Below are 18,045 nucleotides of genomic sequence, written 5' to 3'. Positions count from 1 at the left end.
GTCCTTTCAGGTTAGGCAGAGGTTCACTTGCACCTCCTCCAACCTCATCTACTGTATCCGTTGTTCAAGATGTGGGCTCTTTATACATCGGCGAGACCAAACGCAGACTGGGCGATCGTTTCACGGAACACCTTCGCTCAGTGTGCCTGACCTACCTGATCATCTGGTTGCTGGACACTTTAATTCTACTTCCCATTCCTACACAGACCTTTCTGTCCTAGGTCTCCTCCATAGTCAGGGTGAAGCGAAATGCAAATTGGAGGAACAGCTTCTCATATTTTGCTTGGATATTGTACACCACTCTATACTGCACACCGGTGGTCAAAATACAGAAAAACAAGTTTACAGAGACTTAAAGTAGCATATAATACTGACATGGGAATATTACTAAAGAAACCTAGATGGTGTAGTGCAAGTGAAATGTTTGTGGCTGCAGGAATCAGTACTATACAAGCTATCCTAAGAAATCATATGTATAAATTTATTTGAAGGATTAATGACTGAAAATGTAATTATCGTGGTCTTATCACACATAAGGTTTAGAACCGCACGCTACAAATCCTAGCTGTGGAGACATTGGTCTGAAGAAAGGTTTCGGCCCGAAACGTTGCCTATTTCCTTCGCTCCATAGATGCTGCTGCACCCGCTGAGTTTCTCCAGCTTTTTTGTGTGCCTGAGACATTGGTATAGTTGTCTCGTTGTAGGACACTGATCTTTACTGTTTATTCTGGATTTTAAATCATGTGTTGTGTTTTTGTATATAATTTACGATGCTCTTATAAGTAATTTACTAAGCTTTTATATGTATCATGGTATTTTTATATGTAATGTATTCTATGTAATGTCGTATTTTATCTGGACCTTGAGTCTGAAATAAAAGATTAATAATAATAATAATAATAATAATAATAATAATAATAATAATAATAATGGCCTGTTTCATTTATCATCGTTACATTTTTGCATATCCTTTATTCATTGTTCTTTATCTCTCCACATCATCGTCTATATCTCTCGTTTCCCTCATCCCAAACCAGTCTGAAGAAGGGTCTCGACCCAAAACGTCACCCAATCTTTCTCTCCAGAGATGCTGCCTGTCCCGCTGAGTTACCCAGGCTTTTTGTTTCTTCATCTGGAACACTCTCTCTGTCAATCTCAGCCCTTACGACACTGGCGGGGTCAACAACCCGCGGAGTGGGAGCAGGGAGTCTGTGGTCTGTGTGATGGGGAGGGGGAGGGGAAGGGGTAGAGGAGAAGGGGTAGGGGAAGGGGTGGGGGTGGAGGGATAGGGAGGAATGTTGCCTTAGATGGGGTAGATGGGGTATGGTGAAAGGGTGGGGGGTGTTGGGGTGCCTCGGACCCCAGACGGGGGGGGGGGGGTGGGCGGGATGGGGGGCATTAGCTGGGGGTGGGGAGGGTCTCCTGTGGGGGCTCAGACTGGGGTGGGTGGAGTAGCGGTGAGGGAGGGGGGGCACACGGGGACGTAGGTGAAGGGGGCAGTGTATGGTCAGTGGGGGGGGGGGTTGGTGTGGTTGGGGTTGGAGCAAAGATGGGGTCGTTGATTGGGTTGATTGGGTAGATAGGTAGGTAGGAGCCGTTGTAAGAGAAGGGGGGCGAGAGGGGATGAGGTTGGGGAGAGGGGGGGTGGTGGGAGTGAGAGGGGGGGGGGAGGCGGTCACTGAGTGTTGGGGTGAGGGGTAGGGGGTCACGGGGTGGGGGAATCAGACGGGGAGGTAGGAGCCGTTGTAAGAGAAAGGGGCGAGCAGTGGGCATTGCGGGCTGATGGGCAACGGCCGCGCCTCCACTCTGACCCCAGCCGCGGCGCTAGACTCCGGCCGCAAGATCACCACGTCCGGCGAACCGGCGGACGGGTCGCGGTCGAAGAAGTTGAAGGGTCGCAGCATGAAACCCGCGGCGTTACCGGGGGTGCTGGTGTTGGGCACGTCCTCGGCGTGGGGGATGTGCAGGAAACCGACCGTCACCCACACCACCAGGTCCTGTGGAGACGGGGGAGACGTCAGTGGTGGACTGGGCTTCCCCGACCCCCGGGACCGTGACCCCTGACCCCCAACCCCCGGGACCGTGACTGAACTCAGACCCTCGGGACCCCCGACCCCATACCCTCGGGACTGACCCCTGGGACTACGACCCCTGACACCGCGACCCCTGACCCCCGACCCCCGGGACTGCGACTGAACCCAGACCCTCGGGCATCCGTCCCCACCCCATACCCCAGGACTCCGACCCATGACCCCCGGCGCCCAGGATGCGATCCCCGGACCCCGACCTCTGAACCCAGAGTCTACACTCTCTGGTCCTGGGGGAAAGGAGGAGAGGGTCAGTGATGGACCGAACACACCCCTGACCCCAACCCCCAGGACTCCGGTGCCTGGCTTCCTCTGTAGTCCTCTGTTTATGGGTCTCCTGTACCCCTATTACCCCCCCATGTACCCCTATTACTGAGCTCCCTGTACCCCGCTGCCGCTGGGATTCGCTACCTGGTCGGTGATGTTCTCGTTGTTACAGAGAAAGTCCTGGAAGCGGACGTCAGGCTCCCATATGTCGTTCTGCAGGAAGATGCTGCTGCTGCTGCTCTCGTTCTCCCTGAACCGGGTCACCGCCACCGGGTACCTGTGGGCCGGAGTCACACCGTCACTAGCCTGGACACTTGGACCCGTGCATGGTTGGGGACAGGCTTAGAGGGACACGGTCATAAGGAATTGGCCATTCGGCCCATCAAGTCTACTCCGCCATTCAACCATGGCTGATCTATCTCTCCCTCCTAATCCCATTCACCCTGCCTTCCCCCCCCCCTCCCCCGATAGCCTCTGACACCCGTACTAATCAAGAACATATGGGGCAAATGCGGGCAGGTGGGACTAGTGTAGATGGGACATGTTGGTCACATGGGTGAGTTGAGCGGAAGGGCCCGCTACTTTGCTATGACTCTGCCTGGGTTTACAACATCCTTACGGTGGCCAGCGGGAATTAGCGGGATAGACGTGGACAACTCTAGCCACGGTGCTTGTGTGGACCACAAAGTCCTGGAGTGACTCAGCACATCAGGCAGCGTCTGTGGAGATCATGGATAGGTGACGTTTCAGGTCGAGACCCTTTTTCAGACTGAAACATTACCTATCCATGTTCTCCACAGATGCATCCTGACCCGCTGAGTTAACTTTGGCCTGTCCCACTTTCACGACCTAATTCACAACCTTTTTTACTCGTGGACATTTTTCATCAGGCTAGAAAAACGGCCCGACCTACTTGATGCCACGAGTACTCACGATTAGCATCACGGCCTGCTACGACCTACCTACGACCTCGTGACGACCATGTTAAAACAAATAGTTAAAACAAATGTAGGTCCCTTGCAGTCAGAAACAGGTGAATTGATCATGGGGAACAGGGGCATGGCAGACCAATTGAATAACTACTTTGGCTCTGTCTTCACTAAGGAAGACATAAATAATCTGCAGGAAATAGCAGGGGACCGGGGGTCAAATGAGATGGAGGAACTGAGTGAAATCCAGGTTAGCCGGGAAGTGGTGTTAGGTAAATTGAATGGATTAAAGGCCGATAAATCCCCAGGGCCAGATAGGCTGCATTCCAGAGTACTTAAAGAAGTAGCCCCAGAAATAGTGGATGCATTAGTGATAATTTTTCAAAACTCTTTAGATTCTGGAGTAGTCCCTGAGGATTCGAGGGTAGCTAATGTAACCCCACTTTTTAAAAAGGGAGGGAGAAAAAACGGGGAATTACAGACCAGTTAGTCTAACATCGGTACTGGGGAAACTGCTAGAGTCAGTTATTAAAGATGGGATAGCAGCACATTTAGAAAGTGGGGAAATCAATGGACAAAGTCAGCATGGATTTATGAAAGGTAAATCATGTCTGACGAATCTTATAGAATTTTTCGAGGATGTAACTAGTAGAGTGGATAAGGGAGAACCAGTGGATGTGTTATATCTGGACTTTCAGAAGGCTTTTGACAAGGTCCCACATAAGACATTAGTATACAAACTTCAAGCACATGGTATTGGGGGTTCAGTATTGATGTGGATAGAGAATTGGCTGGCAGACAGGAAGCAAAGAGTAGGAGTAAACGGGTCCTTTTCAGAATGGCAGGGAGTGACTATATATATTAATGATTTGTACGAGTGAATTGAATGCAACATCTCCATGTTTGCGGATGACACGAAGCTGGGGGGCAGTGTGAGCTGTGAGGAGGATGCTAGGAAGCTGCAAGGTGACTTGGATAGGTTGGGTGAGTGGGAAAATGCATGGCAGATGCAGTATAATGTGGATAAATGTGAGGTTATCCACTTTGGTGGCAAAAACAGGAAGTAGACTATTATCTGAATGGTAGCCGATTAGGAAAAGGGGAGATAGAAACATAGAAATTAGGTGCAGGAGTAGGCCATTCGGCCCTTCGAGCCTGCACCGCCATTCAATATGATCATGGCTGATCATCCAACTCAGTATCCCGTACCTGCCTTCTCTCCATACCCCCTGATCTCCTTAGCCACAAGGGCCACATCTAACTCCCTCTTAAATATAGCCAATGAACTGGCCTCAACTACCCTCTGTGGCAGAGAATTCCAGAGATTCACCACTCTCTGTGTGAAAAAAAGTTCTTCTCATCTCGGTTTTAAAGGATTTCCCCCTTATCCTTAAGCTGTGACCCCTTGTCCTGGACTTCCCTAACATCGGGAACAATCTTCCTGCATCTAGCCTGTCCAACCCCTTAAGAATTTTGTAAGTTTTCTATAAGATCCCCTCTCAATCTCCTAAATTCTAGAGAGTATTCCCGTACCTGCAACGATGCAACGAGACCTGGTACACCAGTCATTGAAAGTAGGCGTGCAGGTGCAGCAGGCAGTGAAGAAAGCGAATGGTATGTTAGCATTCATAGCAAAAGGGTTTGAGTATACGAGCAGGGAGGTTCTACAGCAGTTGTACAGGGTCTTGGTGAGACCACACCTGGAGTATTGCGTACAGTTTTGGTCTCCTAATCTGAGGAAAGACATCCTTACCATAGAGGGAGTACAGAGAAGGTTCACCAGACTGATTCCTGGGATGTCAGGACTTTCATATGAAGAAAGACTGGATAGACTCGGCTTGTACTCGCTAGAATTTAGAAGATTGAGGAAGGATCTTATAAAAACTTACAAAATTCATAAGGGGTTGGACAGGCTAGATGCAGGAAGATTGTTCCCGGTGTTGGGGAAGTCCAGAACAAGGGGTCACAGTTTAAGGATAAGGGGGAAGTCTTTTAGGACCAAGATGAGAAAAACATTTTTTACACAGAGAGAGGTGAATCTGTGGAATTCTCTGCCACAGAAGGTAGTTGCGGCCAGTTCATTGGCTATATTTAAGAGGGAGTTGGATGTGGCCCTTGCGGCTAAAAGGATCAGGGGGTATGGAGAGAAGGCAGGTACAGGATACTGAGTTGGATGATCAGCCATGATCATATTGAATGGCGGTGCAGGTTCGAAGGGCCGAATGGCCTCCACTCCTGCACCTATTTTCTATGTTTCTATGTTTTTATGTTTCTATGGTGCGAGTATGTCAAGGGCAAACTCGGCAGAGGTCGTGAATGAGGTCGTGAAAGTGGGACAGGCCCTCTTGAACTCTCCCGATGACCGCGGGGAGAGGGGTAGACTTGGATCAGCCGGAAATTGTTATGTGCACCCAAGATAATCTGTAGACACTGACCGGTGATGGCCCCGGATTCACACAGCACGGAAACACGACCCTTCGGCCCAACTGTCCATGCCGACCAACTACATCTACTCCATCTACACTTGTCCTATTTCTCATTGAAACATACAGAATAGCAAAATGCTTGGATAGAATGGATGTGGAGGATGTTTCCGCTGGTGGGAGCGTCCGGGATTAGAGGTGGTCGCCTCAGAATTAAAGAATGTTACTTCAGGAAGGAGATGAGAAGAAATGTCTTTAGTCAGAGGGTGGTGAATCTGTGGGATTATTTGCCACAGAAGGCTGTGGAGGCTATCAATTAATAATTTTAAGGCAGAGATAGATAAACATAGAAATTAGGTGCAGGAGTAGGCCATTCGGCCCTTCGAGCCTGCACCGCCATTCAATATGATCATGGCGAATCATCCAACTCAGTATCCCGTACCTGCCTTCTCTCATACCCTCTGATCCCCTTAGCCACAGGGCCACATCTAACTCCCTCTTAAATATAGCCAATGAACTGGCCTCGACTACCCTCTGCGGCAGAGAGTTCCAGAGATTCACCACTCTCTGTGTGAAAAAGGTTCTTCTCATCTCGGTTTTAAAGGATTTCCCCCTTATCCTTAAAGCGAGAGGATGAGGTCCAGGGGGGGGGGGGGGGGGGGGGGGGGGGGGGGGGGGGGGGGGGGGGGGGGGGGAGGGGGGGGGGGGGGGGGGGGGGGGGGGTGGAGTGAATATGCGCCCCCTGCTAACCCTGCCGAGTGGGCGATGATGTTACCTGGCCCAGGTGAGTCCCTCCTCCTCCCGGCCGTCACGGGGCAGCGCCAGGCCGGCCTGCGAGAGTAGCTGGATGCGGTAGGCCCGATGGTGGCCCCATTTGTTCTGCTGCCCTGGGCTGTAGACGAGCAGGTAGCGGGGCAGCGACTTGTGGAAGGTGAAGGTGGCTGATCGCTCCCGGGGCCTGGGCACCCGCTCCAGCCGCGGCTGTACCAAGCGCTCGCCCGGCACCCAAGGGTGGCTAATGTTCTCCAGGCGCATGTCCAGCGTCTCAAAGCTGTTACCGGTGCCTGAGGGGGAGACGGATCTGACAGTGAGGGAGCACCGCACCGTGGGAAACATAGAAAATATGTGCAGGAGGAGGCCATTCGGCCCTTCGAGCCAGCACCACCATTCATTGTGATCATGGCTGATCGTCCCCAATCAATAACCCGTGCCTGCCTTCTCCCCATATCCCTTGATTCCACTAGCCCCTAGAGCTCTATCTAACTCTCTCTTAAATCCATCCAGTGACTTGGCCTCCACTGCCCTCTGTGGCAGGGAATTCCACAAATTCACAACTCTCTGGGTGAAAACATTTTTTCTCACCTCAGTCTTAAATGACCTCCCCTTTGTTCTAGGACTATGGCCCCTGATTCTGGACTCGCCCAACATTGGGAACATTTTTCCTGCATCTAGCTTGTCCAGTCCTTTTATAATTTTATATGTTTCTATAAGATGCCCCCTCATCCTTCTAAACTCCTGTGAATACAAGCCTAGTCTTTTCCATCTTTCCTCATATGACAGTCCCGCCATCCCAGGGATCAATCTCGTGAACCTACGCTGCACTGCCCCAATCACAAGGATGTCCTTCCTCAAATTAGGTGGGGAGGGAGGGGCAGGTGAGTGGGTGTTGGGGAGGGTGGGGTATCAGGCGGCTGGAGGTGTTGCGTAAAGTGGGGAGAGAAAGTTGAGTGGACGCTCGGGATGTTGGCCAGAGTGCGGGGATTGGGGGGGGGGGGGGGGGTCTGGCAAGGAGGCGGGGTGTGGGGTGTGGCCCCGTTGCCCCCCCCCCCCCCCCCCGCCCGTTCCCTGATACCCTTCTCCCGCGTCTACCCCCCCCCCCCCCCCCCCCGCTCCCCTTCCACCTCCCTCTCTCTCTCCACTCCCCCTTCTCTCTCTCGGGAGGCAGCACTGCCATTCAATAGGGGGGGGGTCACTGGGTCATAGGGCTTGACGCATGGAGCCGCTAAATACAACTGGAGGACATCCGTAACTTCTGGTATATGTTATTAATGCTAGAAACGCTACTTTCCTATCTGTTAAAAACCGCCAAAATGTTGAATTTTTGCGCTGAAAAACATTGTGGGAGTCGGGGTAAGTGTGAGACACAGGTACCCAACTTCAGTATTCCAAACGTGAAGCGAAATGAAGGGTAAAGAGAAGCGAGAACTGAAGGGACAACAGCAGCGAAAGTGCTTGGTAAACATTGGCCGTGCAGATATCGTTATTGGGAATATTGGGGACTATCGCGTTTGCTCACTGCATTTCATCAAGTAAGGCGTTATTTGTGGTTTTTCTTGATTCCTTAGGTATCTAAAAACGTCTCAGAAGTGATAAATCTGGCTGTAAATTTCTTCAGAGGCGCTTTCTTTTTGTATGTAAAAACCCACTTGAGAACCATGGGCGATTTTAAAATTTTAGTCAGATTTATCACTTCTGAAAGTTTTTAGATGCCAAAGGAATCAAGAAAAAAACACAAATAATGCCTTACTGTTGATGAAATGCAGTGAGCAAACGGCCAATGTTCGTCAAGCACTCTGGCTGTTGTTGTCCCTTCAGTTCTCGCTTCTATCTACCGTCATTTCTCCTCACTTTTGGAATTCTGAAGTAGGCTAAATGTCTCTCACGCTTATCCCGATTTCCATAGTTATTTGCAGCGCAAAAATTGTCAATTTCAGCGGGTTTTAACGGGCCCGCTACGCTGGAAACAATGGTAAGTGCCTACCTGCAGTTCATCGCATTTAATCCATTTGGAGTAGCCTAGCAACAGTACGGGTCATGGGTCGTGACCCGTTTGCCGTGAAACCTCCCTATATCCAACTCTCTCTTGAATCGGCCTCCACTGCCTTCTGTGGCACAGAATTCCACAGATTCGCAACTGACTGAGTGGAAAAAGCTTCTCCTCATCTCAGTAATAAATGGCCTATCCCTCATTCTTAAAACGTGACCCCTGGTTCCGGACTCGCCCAACATTGGGAACATTTTTCCTGCATCTAGCCTGTCCAATCCATTAAGAATTATATGTTTATATAAGACCCCCGCCTACCGGCCACGTCCATGTCTACACGGTAATGCACCAGGTGCGTGTGCAGGTTGCCGAGGAGGTGCTGCTGGATGCGGGATCCGTAGCGCAGGCCGGCTGGGGTGTAGAAGGAGGAGTGGAGGTAGCCGGAGGCGTGGATCTTGCCCTCCAGGACGCCGTTGGGGTGGAAGAGGAAGTCCCAGATGTAGTCGTAGTTGAAGACAGTGGAGGTGGTCCGGAGCACCAGGACCTGTCCCTCTAGCCCGCCGTAGAAGGTGTATCCGCCAGCCAGGTCGCTGCTGTAGTGGCGGCGCAGAGGCACCCCGCTCGGTTGCTCGAAGATGCACAGCGCGTTGCGGTGCCTCACCGGGCGGTCAGAGTCGAGCTGGTGGAAGAGGTGGTGGAAGGAGGCGGTGTGTGGGCAGTCGATGCCGGGGGCCAGCTCGTAGCCCATGGCTCCCATCACCCAGCCGCGGTCGAGGTACTTGGTCTGCGCCGTGGCCGGAGAGTGGCCGCCGTATAACGCGGCCGCCTCCTGGACACTCACTTCATGGGCCACAGGTTCGCCGGCGAAGCGCACGTCCCATAACTGGAGCCCGGCGCCGCTCGCCACCCGGTAGGCGAAGCTCCATCCCGCGTACATCACGGCGTTGCCCCGGACCCAGTAGCGGCGGGCGGCCGGTTGCCAGAGCCGCGGGCCGGGCCGGTCAAGGGGCAGGTGTGGGCGGCCACGGGGGGTGTAGCTGGAGAAGAGGAGGTCTGGGCCGTGCTCGGGCAACGGGACGATGGGCACCTCACCTCGCCCGGCGCTCGCCACCAGCTGCTCCACGCTGTCAAAGTAATGTCCGTTGTACCAGAGTTTCTCCAGCGCCCAGCGGGCCGGCTCCACGCCGCGGTGGTCGAGCAGGATCTCCAGGCCGGTGGGGTGGAGATAAAAGCCTTCCACGTCCCGCTGGATGATGAGCCAGGACCTGCGCTCACCCGAGCTGCGGCCCCGGGGAGCCGCGTCCGTGAAGGTGAGGCATCGGCTGCTGCAGTTGTTGAATGTGGCTCCGGCGATGCGCTGGAGAAGCGGCGTGGCGGCGCTGGTCAGCTCGGACAAGCGCTGCAACATCAGCTTGTACTCCAGCGTGGTGGCGGGGAGGGCAGAGAAACGGACGGTGTGCAGCGGGTAGTAGTAGCGGGGCTTGGGCAGCGGACCCACCACATACTCGGTGACATTGGGCGGGGACTCGGCGCCGAAGGAGAGCAGGACCCTGGCGCGGCGGCGAGGAGGGCACAAGTGGCTGTGGAAGAAGCGGAGCGCGTCCCGCTTGCGCGGCGGCTGCAGCTCCACCAGGTAGATGTGGTTCTTGCGCAGAGTCGGGGCCGCGGCCGGAGACAGCCTCAACTCCGGCTGCGAGTGGAGGAAGGCGGTGACGGACAGCAGCTCGGACACGCTGAGATCTGCGAACAAGGCGGCCTGACGCTGCCAGCGCTCTGCATCCTGAGGCCGCTCCGTGTCTCCGCTCGCCAAAGCCACCTCCACCTCCACCAGGGCCAGGGCTAGTAGCAGCGCGGCCGCTCCGCTAAACATCCTCGGACCCCCGCTGACCAAAGTCTGGAGCACCGCTGATCAACTGGCCGGACTGTCCAAACCACCGCTGTCCGGAGCACAACACCTCCCTCCGTCAACACGGCGCAGTCCGAAGGCTGTGGGATAGACACATGACCAGGGGTCAGACTCCGCACGGTCAGTTTCTTCTCGGTTGTCATTAGGCAACTGAACCAACTAGAGAGCGGTCGTGGCCAACCTTATCCCTCAATGGAGACATTGGGTCATTTCTAATCGGACATTACTGGACATTGTTCCCTTTATCCTGTATCTGTACACTGCCGGCGGCTCGATTGTAATCATGTATTGTCTTTCCGCTGACTAATAGCACGCATCGAAAATTGTTTTCACTGTACCTCGGTCACTATACCTTTCCACTGTACCTGGCAATAATAGACTCTAAACTGAGGGGAGAATTGATAGAAGTATATACAATTATGGGAGGCATACATAGGGTGGACTGTCCGAACCTTTTTTCCAGGGTGGAAGTATCAGGTCCAAGCATGCAGGTACAGCAGGCAGTGAAGAAAACTAATAGCATGTTGACCTTCATAACGAGATGATCTGAGTATAGGAGCAAGGAGGTCCTACTGCAGTTGTACAGGGCCCCGGTGAGACCACACCTGGAGTATTGCATGCAGTTTTGGTCCCCTAAATTGAGGAAAGACGTTCTTGCTATTGAGGGAGTGCAGCGTAGGTTCACCAGGTTAATTCCAGGGATGGCGGGACTGAAATATGATGAAAGAATGGGTCGACTGGGAAGTGGAATTCAGAAGAATGAGAGGGAATCTTATAGAAACATAACATTCTTAAGGGATTGGACAGGTTAGATGCAGGAAAAATGTTCCCGATGTGGGGGGGGGGGGGGGGGGGGGGGGGGGGGGGGTCCAGAACCAGGGGTCACATTTTAAGAATAAGGGATAGGCCATTTATTACTGAGAAGAGGAGAAACATTTTCACTCGGCCAGTTGCGAATCTGTGGAATTCTCTGCTGCCGGAGGCCGATTCAAGAGAGAGTTGGATAAAGGGAGCAGGGCTAACGGAATCATGGGATATGGGGAGAAAGCAGGAAGGACATTATTGCCATAGAGGGAACCAGAGAAGGTTCACCAGACTGATTCCTGGGATGTCAGGACTGTCTTATGAAGAAAGACTGGATAGACTTGGTTTATACTCTCTAGAATTTAGGAGATTGATAGGGGATTTTATAGAAACTTACAAAATTCTTAAGGGGTTGGACGGGCTAGATGTAGGAAGATTGCTCCCGATGTTGGGGAAGTCTAGGACAAGGGGTCACAGCTTAAGGACAAGGGGGAAATCCTTTAAAACCGAGATGAGAAGAACTTTTTTTCACACAGAGAGTGGTGAATCTCTGGAACTCTCTGCCACAGAGGGTAGTCGAGGCCAGTTCATTGGCTATATTTAAGAGGGAGTTAGATGTGGCCCTTGTGGCTAAGGGGATCAGAGGGTATGGAGAGAAGGCAGGTACGGGATACCGAGTTGGATGATCAGCCATGATCATATTGAATGCGGTGCAGGCTCGAAGGGCCGAATGGCCTACTCCTTAACTAATTTCTATGTTTCTATGTTTCTATGCTGTACAGATTTAGGATGATCAGCCATGATCATATTGAATGGCAGTGCTGGCTCAAAGGGCTGAATGGCCTAATCGTGCACCTATCTGCTCTGTTTCTAACACTAGAGGTCATAGCTTTAAGGTGAGAGGGGGAAAGTTTAATGGAGATGTATGGGGGAAGTTTTTTTACACAAAGCGCAGTGGGTGCCTGGTGGTGGAGGCCGATGCTCATGCTGCAGTGGTGTTTAAGGGACTTTGGGATGGCCGCATGGATATGCAGGGAGTGAAGGGATATGGATCATATGCTGACAGGTAACAGTTGGTCTTGGCTTCATGTTTAGCACAGACATTGTGAGCTGAAGGGCCTGTTCTTGTGCTGTACTGTTTCATGGTCTATTCTGCCCACATACCCACCATCTCGCCTCACATTTTACCCATTGACGGGGGGCAATTTGCAGAACCCTACTCACCTACAAACCCACACACCTTTGAGATGCGGGACAGAACCCGGTGGAAACCCACGCAATGCCAGGGAGAACGTGCAAACCCCACACAGAGAACACCGGAGGTTGGGATTGAACCAGTGCCTCTGGTGCTTGTGAGGCAGCAGCACTAACCACTGCCTTCTGATTCCTGTTGGATGTCTCGGTGACTCCAACCCTCATTCCGGACCATCGACTTGCAAAGGCTTCCGCCCAGTTCCATAGAGTTACAGAGCTGTACAGCACAGAGACAGGCCCTTCGGCCCACCGTGTCTTTCCTGGCCATCACACTAACCGCACTTGCACTCTCTCCACATCCATTTATTCGACATCGATCAGGTACCAGCCTCCAGCTCGTCCTCTGGCAGTTCATTCCCAATGCCAACCACTCTTTGTGGAACATGTACCCCTCAGATCCCTTTTATACGTCCTTGCTCTCATTTTAAACCCAAGCCCTCAAGGGTTAGATACCCAACCATGGGAATCAGCCCTGTCTATGTCTCTCATCATTAATTTTGGAGGATTATATGTTGTATGCAACAGCTGATGGGATGGAAGGTAAGGACTAGGCAGACTGTCTGTTGCGACTAGGGGGAGGCGGAGCAAGGGCGGAGCTGAGGGGTATCGGGGAGAAAGGGGTGAGGGCCTCTAACAACTTCCCCTCTCAGCCCTCTTAGCTCCAGGGAAACAGACCCAGCCTGATCAACCTTTCCTGGTAACTCAAGCCTCAAACCGGGCAACATCTTCTCAATCCTTCCTTCACCTTTAGTAATGTAACAATACCCTCCTATCATGTGGTGCCTGGTACTGCCCACAGCTCTCCCAGTGTGACCTGACCAATATTTGAACATGTGCAGGAAGGAACTGCAGATGCTGGTTTAAGAGGAAAGGAACTCGCCAGGACATCCGAGATGTCCTCATTCGTCACAGGATGGGGGTTCCCCTCTCACACCATAGATGAGGCCCTCACTCGTGCCTCCTCGATACCCCTCAGATCCATCCTTGCTCCGCCTCCTCCTAGTCGCAACAGACAGTCCGCCTGGTCCTCACCTTCCACCCCATCAGCCGTCACATACAACATATAATCCTCCAAAATATCCACCACCTCCAATTGGACCCCACCACTCGCCACATTTCCCCATCTCCACTCCCTTTCCTGCCTTCCGCATAGACCGTTCCCTCCGCAACTCCCTGGTTAGCTCATCCCTTCCCACCCAAACCACCCCCTCCCCAGGTACCTTCCCCTGCAATCGCAACACCTGCCACTATACCCCTTCCCTCGACTCTGTCCAGGGACCCCGACACTCATTTTAGGTTGGGCAGAGGTTCACTTGCACCTCCTCCAACCTCATCCACTGTATCTGTTGTTCAAGATGTGGAACAACATCGACGAGACCAAACGTAGACTGGGCGATCGTTTCGCTGAACACCTTCGCTCAGCCCCCCTGAACCTACCTGATCTCCCGGTTGCCGGACACTTCAATTCTCCTTCCCATTCCCACACAGACCTTTCCATCCTAGGTCTCCTCCATTGTCAGAGTGAGGCTAAACGCAAATTGGAGGAACAGCATCTGATATTTCACCTGGCAGCTTACAGCCCAGTGGTATAAATATTGATTTATCTCACTTCACCTAGCCCTGGCACACACACACACACACACACACACACACACACACACACACACACACACACACACACACCACACACACACACACACACACACACACACACACTTACACACACACACACACACACACACACACACACACACACTTACACACACACACACACACACACTTACACACACACACACTCACTTACACACACACACACACACTCACACACACACTTACACACACACACACACACACACACTTACACACACACTCACACACACACACACACACACACACACACTCACTTACACACACACACACACACACTCTCTCTCTCGCTATCCTCTCTCTCTGTCTCTGTCTCTCTCTCTCTGTCTCTCCCTCGCTCTCCCCCACCAATGTTGCACTAGCTTCTCGTTTTCACCCCACGAGCAGCTAAGAATGGCCTTCCTCTATCATCGTTACTTTTTTTGCATATCTTTCATTAATTGTTCTTTATCTCTCGGCATCATCATCTATATCTCTTGTTTCCCTTATCCCTAACCAGTCTGAAGAAGGGTCTCGACCCGAAACGTCACACATTCCTTCTCTTCAGAGATGCTGCCTGTCCCGTTGAGTTTCTCCTGCTTTTTGTGTCAATATTTGTACATGATGTCCCAACTCTTGTACCCAATGCCTTGTCCAATGAAGGCAGGTGGCCTGTCTACTACCCTGTTTACCTGCGGCAATTGCGTTCTCTGTACTTGTACGCATCAGTCTCTAAAACACCCCCCGGGTCCCCGCCACTCATTGTGCAGGTCCTGCCCTGATTTAAATTCCCAAATTGCAACGTTGCCTTTGACAGAGTTAAATTCCATCCACCAATCCATGGCCCACTTCCCTGGTTGAACTTGGTCCGTCGACATCCTTCTCCTCTGTCCACCATGCCACCCAATTTGGTGTCATCCACAAACCTACTCACCAAGTCACCTACATTCGCATTTTTTTTAATATAGATGACGAAGAGCAGTGGATCTGCACTGTCCCCTGTGGTCCACCGCTGGCCAATGGTGTCCGATCAGAAAAACATCCTCTACCATAACGTTACGTTGAGATGGGACCTCTTACACACACAGCTATACTGGCCATCCCTTATCCCAGTGACTAGCGGTGATATACAGGGGTCGATAGGCGGCGCGACTCACGTCAGCAGCGGCCTCTGCAGCCCGTCCGCGTTTTTATTATTTTTGTCTATGTTTTTATGTAGTTTTTGTTATTTTTTGTTGGGGTGTGTGTATGTGTGTGGGGGGTGGGAGGGAGGGGGTAACTTTTAAATCTCTCCCTGCACGGTTGGGGCTGCCAATGTGGAGCGGCCTCCAACAGGAGAGAGACCGGGGACTCTGGTGCCGACAAACCTCGTCGCGGAGCTGGCCGAGTCCGGAGCGGGTGGAGCGGTGGTGGAGCGCTGCTGCTGCTGCTGCTGCTGCGGCCCGACCTCCGGAGATTCGGAGGCTGCAACTGCGGGTCTGGCGGACGGCGGCACTGGGAGCCCGCGGCTCCCTGGAGGGAGACCGCTTTTCAGGGCTCCTGCCACGGCGACTTCTCCCGCCCGAGTTGCGGGGTTGAAGAGCTCCTGGAGCGGGGCCTTACCGCACCGCCCCGCGCGGCTTGGAATGTCCGCGGGACTCTGCGAGCGCCCGCCGGGGGCTCTAACATCAAGACCCGATGTGCGACCTTGCATCACCTGGCGTGGCTTTAATGGCCGCGGGATAATCGCCATCGCCAGCCGGGGGCTTTGACTTTGACTCTGACATGGGGGGGGGGGGGAGTGCAGTGGAGAGATAAGTTTTTTTGGCCTTCCATCACAGCGATGTGATGGATGTTTATGTAAAATGTAAATTATGTTGTGTCTTGGGTCTATTTGTTTGTAATGTATGGCTGCAGAAACGGCATTTCGTTTGGACCTCAAGGGGTCCAAATGACAATTAAATTGAATTAAATTGAAAAAAAAAAAGAATTGGTGCTGTGACCACTACTCTTCACACAGAGCCATACTGACCACCCCTACATCATGACCACACTTCCCCATGATCATCCTTCATCATGACCATCTCTCATCATGATCATCCTACACCATGGCTATTCCTCATCATTCCTTGCCTCTCCAAAGACATGCAGATCTCAGAATCCCTTCCAATAAATTACCCATCACCGATGTGATGCTGACTGATCTACAGTCCCCTGATGTTTCTGTGCAGCCCTTCTTCACCAGAGGCACAACAGCCATCCAGCATCTCATCTGTGGCTAAAGATGATACAATATCTCTGGCAAGGACCCAGCAATCTGCTCCCTAGTTTCCAACATGCCCGAGGACACACTTACCCAGGTCCCTGGGAGTTAGTTATCCGCCTTGTGCTGTGTTAAGACCTCCCGCACATCCTCCTGTTGGTGGACTATCTTCCACACATCACTATTAAGGTCCGAGTTCATTAACATCCACGTTGAATATAGAAGAGAGATATTTATATATAGACACACACAGACAACCGCGCTGATATTTGAGGTCCTATACTTTCCCCAGGTACCCATTTGCCCGATGTACTTGTAGAATCTCTTGGTTTCTCTTGAAGCATGGACATGCCTGGGGCAAAGAAACCCATGGAGGTGAGTGGAGGAAGTGACCCCCTCCTCCACTGTGTGGGGTCAAGGGTGAAAGCTCGTCAGGTGGAGTGTAATGTGGGATAAGGTGAGCTTTATCTTGTTTAAACAGAGGACATTCGAGGAAGGTCACGGCAGGCTGGAGAACACACAAAGTCAACACGGCAAAATGGAAAACATGTTTCGAGCAAAACCCAGAACAAATGTCCACTGAACCCACCTCTCTGAGTCCCTGCGGCTGATGTGTCAGCCTCATTATCCTCTGTGCCAGTCCCCATCACACTTACCCCATTCCCATTGCCCCCTTGCCCATCCCCTCACCCCCCCATTACCCTCATTCCCCCGTCACTCTCTCGACTTCACTCCCCCCTTACTCTCTCCTCACTTCCCCATCGCCCCGTCCCCTCATCCATCACCCACTCCTCCACCGCCCTCACTCCCCCATTGCCCTCTTGCCGATTACCCTCTACCCCATACGGGTACCCTCACTCACCTCGCCCTCACTCCCCCACCACCCCCTCACCCACCTGGCCTTCCCCTCCACCCCCCACCCTCGCCCTTCACTCCCCCACCCCCTCACTCACCTGGCCTTCACTCCCCCTCACCCCTCACCCCACTCAAACTCCCCCTTAATCCCCCACTCCCCCCATCCACCCCCACCCCTCACTCCCCCCACTCCCCACACCCTCCCCCACCCCCCTCACTCCCTCCATTTCACACACCACCCTCACTCCCCCCCCACCCACCCACCCTTCCCTCCCCCCACCCCCCTCACTCCCCCACTCCCCCCACACCCTCACTCCTCAACCCCCACTCCCTCACTCCCCCACCATCTCACACCTCACCCTCACTCTCACCCTCACCCACCTCGCCCTCATTCCCCCACCCCCTCACTCCCCCATTCCCCCACCCCCCACTCCCCCACCCCTCACTCACCGCTCCCTCACTCACCCCACCCCCTCACTCACCACCGCTCCCTCACTCTCCCCACCCCTCATTCCCCCACCCCTCACTCACCGCTCCCCCACTCCCCCACTCCCTCATTCCCCCACTCCCCCAATGGACTATCTTTAATGGGACTTTACTGGACTAAACCTTGCACTAAGCGTTATTCTATCATGTATCTGTACACTGTGTCCAACTCGATTGTAAGCATGTATAGTCTTTCAGCTGACTGGATAGCAAGCCACCAAAGCTTTTCCCTGTACCTTCAGGGCGGAAAACCCGGGGGGGCAGAGGGGACACGCCCCCCCCCCCATGTTTTGAGAGGTAGGGGACATCCCCCCCAAGTTTTTGTGATCCCAATTTTAAAATCTCCGCTTTTAACGCTGGATTGAGACTCCGAAGCCTCGCACGTGTGTGCGTATGCGCGCG

The 18,045-nt window shown here is 52.8% G+C and overlaps 1 protein-coding gene across 2 annotated transcripts in view; it reads right to left on the bottom strand.

Moving 5' to 3' along the window:
- Window positions 1–1,573: 1,573 nt before the first annotated feature.
- aoc1 (amine oxidase copper containing 1) overlaps window positions 1,574–18,045 on the bottom strand; it is a 19,461-nt gene continuing 2,989 nt past the window's right edge. The window contains exons 1-5 of one of the 2 annotated variants that reach the window (XM_055633544.1): window positions 16,396–16,530; window positions 8,789–10,456; window positions 6,482–6,770; window positions 2,499–2,631; window positions 1,574–1,997 (exon numbers count right to left, since the gene is read on the bottom strand). In XM_055633544.1, coding sequence (XP_055489519.1) covers window positions 1,722–1,997; window positions 2,499–2,631; window positions 6,482–6,770; window positions 8,789–10,340 — 2,250 coding nt within the window. In that variant the 5' untranslated portion in view covers window positions 10,341–10,456; window positions 16,396–16,530 and the 3' untranslated portion in view covers window positions 1,574–1,721. Of the gene's footprint in view, window positions 1,998–2,498; window positions 2,632–6,481; window positions 6,771–8,788; window positions 10,457–16,395; window positions 16,531–18,045 lie in introns of those variants that run through there. The other variant, XM_055633545.1, reaches the window with a different exon arrangement.

This window comes from Leucoraja erinacea, chromosome 4, assembly GCF_028641065.1.
Source record: "Leucoraja erinacea ecotype New England chromosome 4, Leri_hhj_1, whole genome shotgun sequence".
NCBI classification, from domain to species: Eukaryota; Metazoa; Chordata; class Chondrichthyes; order Rajiformes; family Rajidae; genus Leucoraja; species Leucoraja erinaceus.
The sequence above is the reverse complement of the archived record's forward strand: the minus strand, read 5'-3'. Positions and strand labels throughout refer to the sequence as shown.